At 52.2% G+C, this 11,598-nt stretch overlaps 1 protein-coding gene across 1 annotated transcript; it reads right to left on the bottom strand.

The window, feature by feature from the left end:
* Positions 1 to 2,045: 2,045 nt before the first annotated feature.
* On the bottom strand, positions 2,046 to 10,446 carry TXNL1 (thioredoxin like 1). Its single transcript, XM_038125686.1, is given in 9 exon segments — positions 2,046 to 2,253; positions 3,097 to 3,201; positions 6,221 to 6,393; positions 7,423 to 7,492; positions 7,875 to 7,892; positions 7,894 to 7,998; positions 8,245 to 8,418; positions 8,948 to 9,044; positions 10,271 to 10,446. Coding segments are annotated over 9 exon segments (870 nt in total). The 5' UTR covers positions 10,369 to 10,446; the 3' UTR covers positions 2,046 to 2,223.
* Positions 10,447 to 11,598: the final 1,152 nt, after the last annotated feature.

Here is an 11,598-nt window from a genome sequence, read left to right as displayed (position 1 = left end):
AGCTGTGTTCTCATTTATTTTATTTTTATTTTTGTGGGTTTTTTCTATTTTCATTTTATTTATTTACTTATTTATTTATTTATTTATATTATTTATTTTTTTATATTTTGGGCAGTTGTGTCTTTATTTATTTATTTAATTCTTATTTTATTTTTTATTTTTGTGGGGTTTTTTTTTCTATTTTTATTTATTTGTTTTTTTTTATTTCAGGTGGTTGTGGTTTTGTTTATTTATTTAATTCTTATTTTATTTTTATTTTTTCTGTTTTTTTTATATTTTTAATTATTTTTTAAGTTCTTGCAGGAGGTTTTTTAATTTTATTTTTGTATTTAATTTTGGTTTGTGCTTTATGTTTGAATTATTGCTGTTCCTATTTGGTGGGCTATAAAATAAATAATAAAAAATATTTCTATTGCTTTTGTATTTTTTCCTATTTTTATTTTCTATTTTAGGGTTTCTCTTTTTTAGTTCATTTTTAATGATTATTTTTATTGTCTGGGGGGTTTTGTGTTTATTTTTCTTTCTTTTCTATTATTTTGGGGGCTTTTGTTTTTATTTTTTATTTTAATTTAGTATTTTTTTTTGGTGGATTTTTAAAAATTATTTTTTGTGTGCTTTATTTTCCCCTATTTTTTATTATTTTGGGGTTTTTACTTTTACTTTATTATTTGTTCCTGTTATTTTATTTTGGTGGGTTCATTTCTGTGTGTTGATTTTCCTTATTTATCATTATTTTGGGGGTTTTGTTCTTATTTTTAATTACTGTCATTCGGTGGGGTTCATTTTTCATGTGTTTATTTTTCCTTTTTTTCTTTTGGGGTTTTTATTTTCTCTTTTACTATTTAATTCTTGTTATTCTTATTTGCTGGGGATCATTTTTTGTGTTTATTTTTCTTTATTTTTTATTGTTTTGGGGGCCTTTTTATTTTATTCCTCATTTCCTTTTGGGTTTTTATTTTATTTTTATTTTTGTGGGGTTTTTTTATCTTTTAAATTTTTTGTGCCTTTTTTCCATTTTTCTTTCTGAATTCTTTGGAGATGTTTGGGGATGCTGTTTTCTTCAATTTTTTGAGTAGTTATTTTTACTTTTGAGGTTTTTTGGTTTTTTCCATTTCTTTGTGTGTTTTCAATGATTTCCCACAGCTCCTGACTTCCCTCCCAGCGGCGCTCTGCTTCCCGGGGATCAGCCCGCGGGGCCCCCGTGCTGCGGGATTTGGGGAATGAATGCAGTTCCTGACTGACCCCACGGGCTGCTCCCTGGATTCCAGGGGAAGGGGACGAACCTGCGGGGCTGGGGCAGGAATCTGGGAATGCACCCCGGGAATGGCTTGGATGCCATAGAGAGTTCCAGATTAATGCCACAGGCTGTGTGCTCTGGGATGAACCTGGAGCTGTGGGGCTCCTGCTCCGCAGGAATCTGGGGAACGCACCCCAGGAATGGCATGGATGCAGTGAAGAGTTCCAGAGTAACCCCGCAGTCCGTGCTCTGGTTTCCAGGGAACAAACCTCTGGGTTCCTGCTCTGCAGGAGTTTGGGGAATGCACCCTAAAAATGTCATGAATCCAATAAAGTTCCTGACTGCCCCAGCCTGCCCCTGGGCTCCAGGGCTGAAGCTGTGGGGCTCAGGCAGGACTCGGGGGGCTCCTGACTGGCCCTGGGCTCCAGGGCTGAAGCTGTGGGGCTCAGGCAGGACTCGGGGGGCTCCTGACTGCCCTGGGCTGAAGCTGTGGGGCTCAGGCAGGACTCGGGGGGCTCCTGACTGCCCTGGGCTGAAGCTGTGGGGCTCAGGCAGGACTCGGGGGGCTCCTGACTGCCCTGGGCTCCAGGGCTGAAGCTGTGGGGCTCAGGCAGGACTCGGGGGCCCCGGGCCAGGGGCAGTGGCGCCGGGCGCGCCGTGCGGCGGTCAGGGCGCGCGGCTGCAGCCGTACTTGCGTCTGGCCCCTGCAGCTCTCTGCAGCTCTCTGCACTCTCTGCAGCTCTCTGCAGCTCTCTGCAGCTCTCTGCAGCCCGGCAGGCCCGGCTCCCGCAAGAACGGAACGCGGCGTGGCAAAAGTCAGCGGTTTATTTACAAATCCGGGAGGAGGAGGAGGAGGAGGAAGGCCCAGCGGGAAGCAGTGATTTATTGGGAATGGCAGCAGTCGGAGGGACAGCCCCGGCTCGCGGCAGGCGGCGATCCAGGAGTGGAGAGAGGGACCCCGGCCGGGCCTCGCAGCGCGGTCCTTCCTAGTGGCTCTCTCCCTTCTTGCCCACCACCTGCCAGAGCAAAAAGACGGTGAAGCGCTGGGCTATTCCCCTCCCAGATTCCCCTCTTTCCCACCACAACCCCCATGGCTTGGGATTTTGGGAGAAAATGGGGATTTCACAAGGAAAAAATGGCAATTTGGGGGGAACATTAAGTATTTTATAGAGGATAAAAGGATTGTTTTGAGGAAAATGAAAAAATATGGGAAAAGGGGGGGAAAAAGGAGAAAAGGGCAGAAAAATGAGGAAAAAGGAGAAAAAATGGAGAAAATGGGAATTCTGGGGAATAGTGAGGGGCAAGATGGGAATAAAGAGGGGAATAAAAGGAAAAAGTAGAAAAAGCAGGAGAAAAAGGGGAAAAGATGGGAAAATGGCAAAGAAAGTTGGAAAACAATGGGAAAAGGATGGGAAAAGAATGGGGAAAAGGGGACCTCAGCATTCAGCTGCTGAGAAACAGGAGAGGCTCTGGAAATGCTGCATGTTGGTGTTAGTGCTTTCAGCCTTCTGAAATTAGAGGGTATTGGTACCACAAATACTGAAGCACTTTATTTCAAAATAAGAGTTTTCACAGTGACGTTGTCAAAAGAGAGTCCCAAAATCAAGATACAAATCTCACAGCTATTGAAAGAATGTTGCCTCTGGTACGTGCAACTCGCCAGCCCCCCATGAGTTCAGTTCTTACCACTCCTTTGCACCAAGCTGACGATTCAAACCTGCCAGAAAGCTCAGCAAAGCCAGGCCAAAGCCCCAGACCTGCCCCAGGCGCCCGAGGGTGGCGGAACTGTGTCCCCAGGGGTTTGTGCCTCAGCCCGGAGCGGGCTGCAGCTGCCCCTGAGGGGTTAGCCAGGCACTCACTCGTTTGAAGTCGTTCATGTTGGTGGCCTGCACCGGGGTGCCAATGAATGTGAAATATGTGATTCGTGTCGTCTCTTCGTCACCATGATTGGACTGCACAAACAACTGCAGGGGGAAACAAGCCAAAAGAGGGAACTCAGTTTCATCCCTGTGCCGGTACCCACAGCCTGAGCTGCTGCAGTCCCTGCACTGATACCCACAGCCTGAGCTGCTCCAGTGCCTGCACTGATACCCACAGCCTGAGCTGCTCCAGTGCCTGTGCCTGTCCCCACAGCCTGAGCTGCTCCAGTGCCTGTGCCTGTACCCACAGCCTGAGCTGCTGCAGTGCCTGCACTGATACCCACAGCCTGAGCTGCTCCAGTGCCTGTGCCTGTACCCACAGCCTGAGCTGCTCCAGTGCCTGCACTGATACCCACAGCCTGAGCTGCTCCAGTGCCTGTGCCTGTCCCCACAGCCTGAGCTGCTCCAGTGCCTGTGCCTGTACCCACAGCCTGAGCTGCTGCAGTGCCTGCACTGATACCCACAGCCTGAGCTGCTCCAGTGCCTGTGCCTGTACCCACAGCCTGAGCTGCTCCAGTGCCTGCACTGATACCCACAGCCTGAGCTGCTCCAGTGCCTGTGCCTGTACCCACAGCCTGAGCTGCTCCAGTGCCTGTGCCTGTACCCACAGCCTGAGCTGCTGCAGTGCCTGCACTGATACCCACAGCCTGAGCTGCTCCAGTGCCTGCACTGATACCCACAGCCTGAGCTGCTCCAGTGCCTGCACTGATACCCACAGCCTGAGCTGCTCCAGTGCCTGTGCCTGTACCCACAGCCTGAGCTGCTCCAGTGCCTGTGCCTGTACCCACAGCCTGAGCTGCTCCAGTGCCTGCACTGATACCCACAGCCTGAGCTGCTCCAGTGCCTGTGCCTGTCCCCACAGCCTGAGCTGCTCCAGTGCCTGTGCCTGTACCCACAGCCTGAGCTGCTCCAGTGCCTGTGCCTGTACCCACAGCCTGAGCTGCTCCAGTGCCTGTGCCTGTCCCCACAGCCTGAGCTGCTCCAGTGCCTGTGCCTGTACCCACAGCCTGAGCTGCTCCAGTGCCTGTGCCTGTCCCCACAGCCTGAGCTGCTCCAGTGCCTGCACTGATACCCACAGCCTGAGCTGCTCCAGTGCCTGTGCCTGTACCCACAGCCTGAGCTGCTCCAGTGCCTGTGCCTGTACCCACAGCCTGAGCTGCTGCAGTGCCTGCACTGATACCCACAGCCTGAGCTGCTCCAGTGCCTGTGCCTGTACCCACAGCCTGAGCTGCTCCAGTGCCTGCACTGATACCCACAGCCTGAGCTGCTCCAGTGCCTGTGCCTGTCCCCACAGCCTGAGCTGCTCCAGTGCCTGTGCCTGTACCCACAGCCTGAGCTGCTGCAGTGCCTGCACTGATACCCACAGCCTGAGCTGCTCCAGTGCCTGCACTGATACCCACAGCCTGAGCTGCTCCAGTGCCTGCACTGATACCCACAGCCTGAGCTGCTCCAGTGCCTGTGCCTGTACCCACAGCCTGAGCTGCTCCAGTGCCTGTGCCTGTCCCCACAGCCTGAGCTGCTCCAGTGCCTGTGCCTGTACCCACAGCCTGAGCTGCTCCAGTGCCTGTGCCTGTACCCACAGCCTGAGCTGCTCCAGTGCCTGTGCCTGTACCCACAGCCTGAGCTGCTCCAGTGCCTGTGCCTGTCCCCACAGCCTGAGCTGCTCCAGTGCCTGTGCCTGTACCCACAGCCTGAGCTGCTCCAGTGCCTGTGCCTGTCCCCACAGCCTGAGCTGCTCCAGTGCCTGCACTGATACCCACAGCCTGAGCTGCTCCAGTGCCTGTGCCTGTACCCACAGCCTGAGCTGCTCCAGTGCCTGCACTGATACCCACAGCCTGAGCTGCTCCAGTGCCTGTGCCTGTACCCACAGCCTGAGCTGCTGCAGTGCCTGCACTGATACCCACAGCCTGAGCTGCTCCAGTGCCTGTGCCTGTCCCCACAGCCTGAGCCGCTCCAGATGTGGGCGGTGAGCAGGGCACAGCTTTGTCCCGTTGTGCGTGTCCCTGTGCTCCTCACTCCAGGAACTGCTCAGGGAACACTGCTGGTCCCTGGCAGGCCAAGCCCCGCTGGGAGCTCCCGGCTCCACACCCAGCAAACACAGCCCCCAGTGCCAGAAACGTCCCCGCTCTTCTTCTGCTCGGAGCAGACCCGGGCTGAGATCAGAGCAGTGATGGCTACTGAGCTCCGGGCAGCCCTCCCTGCCAGGGGCTGTGGCTGGCTGCTCAGGACAGCAGGGACACACTATGACACTGCAACAGGCACAGTGACACTGCAACAGTGACACTGGAACAGGCACAGTGACACCCTGGAACAGGCACAGTGACACTGCTGACACTGCAGCAGGCACAGTGACACTGAACAGGCACAGTGACACTCTGAACAGGCACAGTGACACCCTGGAACAGGCACAGTGACACTGCTAACACTGCAGCAGGCACAGTGACACTGAACAGGCACAGTGACACTCTGGAACAGGCACAGTGACACTGCTGACACTGCAGCAGGCACAGTGACACTGAACAGGCACAGTGACACTCTGAACAGGCACAGTGACACCCTGCAACAGGCACAGTGACACCGCTGACACTGCAGCAGGCACAGTGACACTGAACAGGCACAGTGACACCCTGGAACAGGCACAGTGACACTGCACAGGCACTCACAGTGACGCTGTTGACACTCTGGAACAGGCACAGTGACACTGAACAGGCACAGTGACACTGAACAGGCACAGTGACACTCTGAACAGGCACAGTGACACGGCTGACACTGAACAGGCACAGTGACACAGAACAGGCACTCCCAGTGACGCTGTTGACACTCTGGAACAGGCACAGTGACACTGAACAGGCACAGTGACACTGCTGACACTGGAACAGGCACAGTAATACTCTGAACAGGCACAGTGACACTGCTGACACTGAACAGGCACAGTGACACTGCTGACACTGAACAGGCACAGTGACACTGAACAGGCACAGTGACACTCTGGAACAGGCACAGTGACACTGAACAGGCACAGTGACACCCTGGAACAGGCACAGTGACACAGACAGGCACTCACAGTGACGCTGTTGACGTTCTGGAACTTGACGTAGCGCAGCTGGACGACGCCGTCCTCGCGGATGTCCTCGGGGCCCAGCTGCAGCGCCTGCGTGGGCTCGCTGCGCTCCGCCTCCTCAAAGTCCATGGAGCGCGGCAGGTTGATGAAGATCTTGATGCATTTTGGCCCTTGCCCTGGGGGACACAGAGGGGAGGGTGCATGGCATTCCCCAGGCCGGGCTCACCGCGCAACGGAGCTCAGCTGCCAGAGGAACACGCCGAGTCTCTCAGGCAATCTCGCTCCAGCCTGGAATGACATCCAGGGGTCTCTCTGCAGGCCACCAACCCAGAAACACTTCCATTTGGGTATCAAACTGCAACAAACACTTCTACTTGGGTATCAAACTGCAACAAACCTCCTATTTGGGTATCAAACATCAACAAACTCTGCTATTTGGGTATCAAACTACAATAAATACTTCTATTTGTGTATCAAACTATAGTAAATTATTTGTGCATCAATCTGTAAGAAATACCTCTATTTGTGTATCAAACTACAGTAACTGTTTGTGTATCTATACGAAATACTTCCATTTGTGTATCAAACTACAAAAAATACTTCATTTGTGTATTAACCTATAATAAATATTTCTACTTCTGTATCAAACTACAATACATACTATTTAAGCATCGAACTGCAATAATGTGTGTATCAATCTATAAGAAATACTTCTATTTGTGCATGAATATGTCATAAATATTTGTATTTGCGTATCAAGCTACAATAAATACTTCTACGTGTATATTAATCTATAATAAATACTTCTATTTGTGTTTTAATCTATAATAAATAGTTGTATTTGTGCATCAATCTATAATAAATACTTCTCTGTATTAATCAATCTATAATAAATACTTCTCTGTATTAATCTATAATAAATACTTTGATTTGTGTATCAAACTGCAATAAATACTTCTACACGTATCAAATAATGATAAATACTTCTGTTTGTGTATCAATCTACAATAAGTATTTCTATTTGTGTATCAATCTATACAAAATACTTCTATGCGTGCATCAATCTATAATAAATAGTTCTATTTGGGTATCAAACTGTAAGAAATACTTTGTGTACCAATCTAGAATAAAGCTTTTGATTTGTGTATCAAACTCTAACCTTTGCCCATCAGTCAATGATAAATAACTCCACCTGCACCACTCACCATTGTCTGGCCCCTGAAGTTTCATAGAGTAAAGCTTGACAGGCTGACTAAAAGCTACAGTGATAAGCAGCTGTGGAGGGAAAAAACCACAATTACACACTGGCTTCTTCACTTGGAACCAACCCAGCACAGGAAACAGGGATAAGGCAGCTCTGGAGTGAACGCTGCGCTCACTTGCCCCTGCTGCACACATTCTGGCCCTTTTTACTGCCCAGCAAATGCTGCCGGGCCTGGGCGTGCTCAGCACGGGGCCTTTGGAGCCCAGGCCTCCTGCCCAGGAGAACAGGCACTGCCCTGCAGCCCAGGCACTGCCCTGCAGCCCAGGCCCCCCGAGCTCCCAGCCCCCAGAACATCCCCAGGGGCACAGGGCTCCCCTGCAGCCCAGGCCCCCCGAGCTCGCAGCCCTGGCAGAGCCCTGCACACCCCCAGGGGCACGCAGCCGTGCAGCACACCTGCTCGTCGCAGTCGGACCTCCAGGTAGGAGGAGTCCTTGCGCAGGCAGTTCTCGAAGCCGTGCTCGTCGCTCTCGTTGAGGCACTCGCAGCCAGCCTTGTTGATGAAGGGCAGCAGATCCATCTGGGGACAGAGAGCACAGCTGCTCACAGCTGGGACAGCCACGGCGTGGCACACAAAATGCATCTTAATGACTAGGGATACATGTCAATATTTACGTTTTTTCTGGAAAAGAAAGCCCAGACAAGTGATTTTCTTGGGCAGCTCTGCCTAAAATCCAATTATTTGACTTCAAGTACATTTGAAAACCAGGTTTCTTCAACACCTGAGCTACACAAGCACTCCAATCAGCTCTGGGGAGATACTCACATATCCCTTGGGGATGTCTGTGTCTTCGCTGTTGCCAGGATCGTTCTCCAGGTGCTGCTTGATTTTGTCTTCCAAGCCCACGGCATCTGCTCCCTGGTACTGGTCGATGCGCACTTTGTTCCGGAAGAACAGGAACGTGGGCGTTGCCGAGATGTTGTTGGTGGCAGCCGTGCCCTGGCGGCACACAGGAGTCCCCATCAGTGCTTTGCTCACCCTCACCTGCACCACCGGGAGCTACCCGGTCCCACCAACAAATCCGCTGATTTATTTCTGCTTCTGACTTCAACAATTGCACCAATATTGGGCTGGAAAGGCTCTGCTGCATTCCCCCTAGTGCTGCGTGCGGTATCTAAAGTACTATTTCAGCAAGACAGGCAGCAGGGGCTGGGAACCAATGAATGAATGAATGACTGTGCTTTTACACTGCTCAGAGGAAGGCAGCACAGCAGGCACTGCAGGAATGCTTCTCCCCAGGAGGGATTTACCTCTCCCACTTTGGGGCAAGTCACTGTCAGGGCTCCCGTGCTGCAGCAGGCACAGGGGAGGCACGGACGCTGCTGGAGCCTTTCCCTCTGCTCTCTCCACTCCCTGGCTCTCCCCCCTGTCCTGCCCCAGCCCCATCCTGGACAGGACACCTTTCCCTCCCCACTCCCTGGCTCTCCTCCCAGCCCCTCCCCAGCCAGGAGGGCTCTGGGGCACACACCTGGCACTGGTGCACGTCCACCTCCAGGAAGGTTGCCTGCGGGTACTTGTTGCTCAGGGCGTTGAAGGCGGGCGCGATCCGCAGGCAAGGGCCGCACCTGTGGGAAAAGTGACTTCGTTCCACCTCTGTTTCCTTTTCCAGGGCCTGCCCCAAATGGAACCAGGACAGTCCTGCTCTTCCTGATCTGCAGCTGTAAAAACAGCCTCTCTACCTGGCCGCCAGCTGCTGATACAACGAAAGATGACATTTGGCAGTCTGCAATTTACTGTCCTTATTTGCAGCATTTTTACCTCAGTCCTGCTCAATAAAGTGTTACAAAGGAGGCAAAAGCAGCAAAAAATACTACTAACAAAAAACTCGTATCATTAATCCATGCTACCTCCTGGGAAAAAATTATATTTACATACAACTTAAATATTTAATGGTCAACATGTATCAAAGCTTCAGGGATCATAAAACTGTTCCCACAATAAATCTCATGTACACCTGTAACCAGTTATTCCTATATTTATTTGCCCCTGGGAGAACAGAGCTGGTTTCTTTTGATTTAATTGCATTGCCCTGGATGAAAATGTGTATTTTTTACTTGTTCTGCATCAGCAAAAGTGCAGGAAGTGCTCAGCTGCACCAATTCCTGTAAAGGGAGTTTCTCACTGAGAAAGAGAAACAAAAAGTGGCATAAAAAAACCCCGACGTAGAAAATTGGCAAAAAACCCACCCATAAACTAAGAGGCAGCCGCCAAAAAAATAATGAGGTGCCCCATGAACCCCAAACCCCCGAGATTATCACTACTGTCCCTAATTTCACAGATTAACGGGAATAATTCAGATGCTGAAGTTTGTTTGGTGACAAATTCATCCCCGATTTCACCACAGCTGCACCTCCCCTGCCGAGGAGGGCAAAAGGCACAATCTGCTTCTCCTGGGCAAATGGGGTGCGGATGCAGCCAAGTTTCATGGGGCAAAAGGTGTTTTTTCCGAGTTTTTAAGGTATTTTTAGTGCAGTCCGTGCCTTGTTCCCATCAGTTTTCCGGCGCTTTAAACGGGGCTCTAAAGCAGCGCAGCCGCCGCTCCCTCAGCGCCTGAGGGCTGCCGGCTCCGCGGGCAGTGGGTTCGGCGGGAGAAACGGGAATTTATCGCAGGATCTGGGAACACGCTGTTAAAAATCATGGAACTTATGAAGGCGCTGATGCTGTGCCCGCACTGACGCGTTCCGGAGCGCCCCTCACGCCGCAAAACCGCGCCGGGGAACCCCGCATAAAACCACGGGAACGGCGGAGCCCTTCCCGGCAGCCTGAGGCGCCGCACGCCGCCCTCACTCACCCCCTCATGGTGAACTTCACCACGGCCAGGCGGGAGCCGGCGGCGCTCAGCTCGGGCTGGAACTCGGTGTCGTTGGCGATCACCTTCACGCCCGCCATGGCCGCGGGCCCCGGTGGCGGCGCCGGCTGCGATGTGCAGCGTCACGGCGGGCAGCACGCCCGGCATGCACCGCGGGCACGGCGCAGGCGCGGCCGCCCCTCCGCTCCCGCCCCGCCGGCCGCCATCTTGGGAACGGGCAGCGCGGGGACGCGGGGACGCCGCCCGCGGCCATCTTGGGAACGGGCAGAGATGCCCCCGGCGGCCATCTTGGGAACTGGCAGAGATGCCCCCGGCGGCCATCTTGGGAACGGGCAGAGATACCCCCGGCGGCCATTTTGAGAACGGGCAGAGATACCCCCGGCGGCCATTTTGGGAACGGGCAGAGATACCCCCGGCGGCCATTTTGAGAACGGGCAGAGATACCCCCGGCGGCCATTTTGAGAACGGGCAGAGATGTCCCCGGCGGCCATCTTGGGACCGGGCAGCGATGCCCCCGGCGGCCATTTCGGGAACGGGCAGAGATGCCCCCCGGCGGCCATTTTGGGAACGGGCAGCGATGCCCCCGGCGGCCATTTTGAGAACGGGCAGCGATGCCCCCGGCGGCCATTTCGGGAACGGGCAGAGATGCCCCCGGCGGCCATTTCGGGAACGGGCAGAGATGCCCCCGGCGGCCATTTTGGGAACGGGCAGGCCGTGAGCGCGCGACGCCCCCCGGCGGCCATTTTGGGAACGGACAAGTGCGGGAATTCCGTGAGGGGAGTGGCGACTTTAAATATAAACATTAAAATTTAGTACTAGTTTCGCCATTAATTCGTTTTTTGATGACATTATGGGGATGAGCCTTCTGTCTTGCAGGCAGAACTGGTGTAAATTTCTGTCACTTTACTTAAGTGATGTTTTTTAATAAAGTCACTCTGTGGCGATACGGAAAAGAATTCTGAAATAAACGCTGAATCCAAAAGGGGAGAAAAAAGAGATAAGTGCTTCTAATAACCACAAAATAAAACCAAAATTAAATCCAGGACTTTCTCTGACCCCCTTTGCAGCGTCATTCTTGACAACTTCCCAACCTACTTTAGAACACATAACGTCACTGCAAGATGTCTCATAATTCCGCTTTTCCTGCTAAACACCGGGAATATCCCCAGCATTCTACTCTCGCCGGCTGTAATTCAGAAGCCTTGCAGTAATCGCTAATTAATGAATTAATTTTTTAAGCAGGTAATCACCGGCTCCTCGCGCGCCCTCAGCGTCACCCGGCAGTTTTCCCCCGGCAGCGGCGCGCTGCC

This window comes from Motacilla alba, chromosome Z, assembly GCF_015832195.1.
Source record: "Motacilla alba alba isolate MOTALB_02 chromosome Z, Motacilla_alba_V1.0_pri, whole genome shotgun sequence".
NCBI classification, from domain to species: domain Eukaryota; kingdom Metazoa; phylum Chordata; class Aves; order Passeriformes; family Motacillidae; genus Motacilla; species Motacilla alba.
The sequence above is the reverse complement of the archived record's forward strand: the minus strand, read 5'-3'. Positions and strand labels throughout refer to the sequence as shown.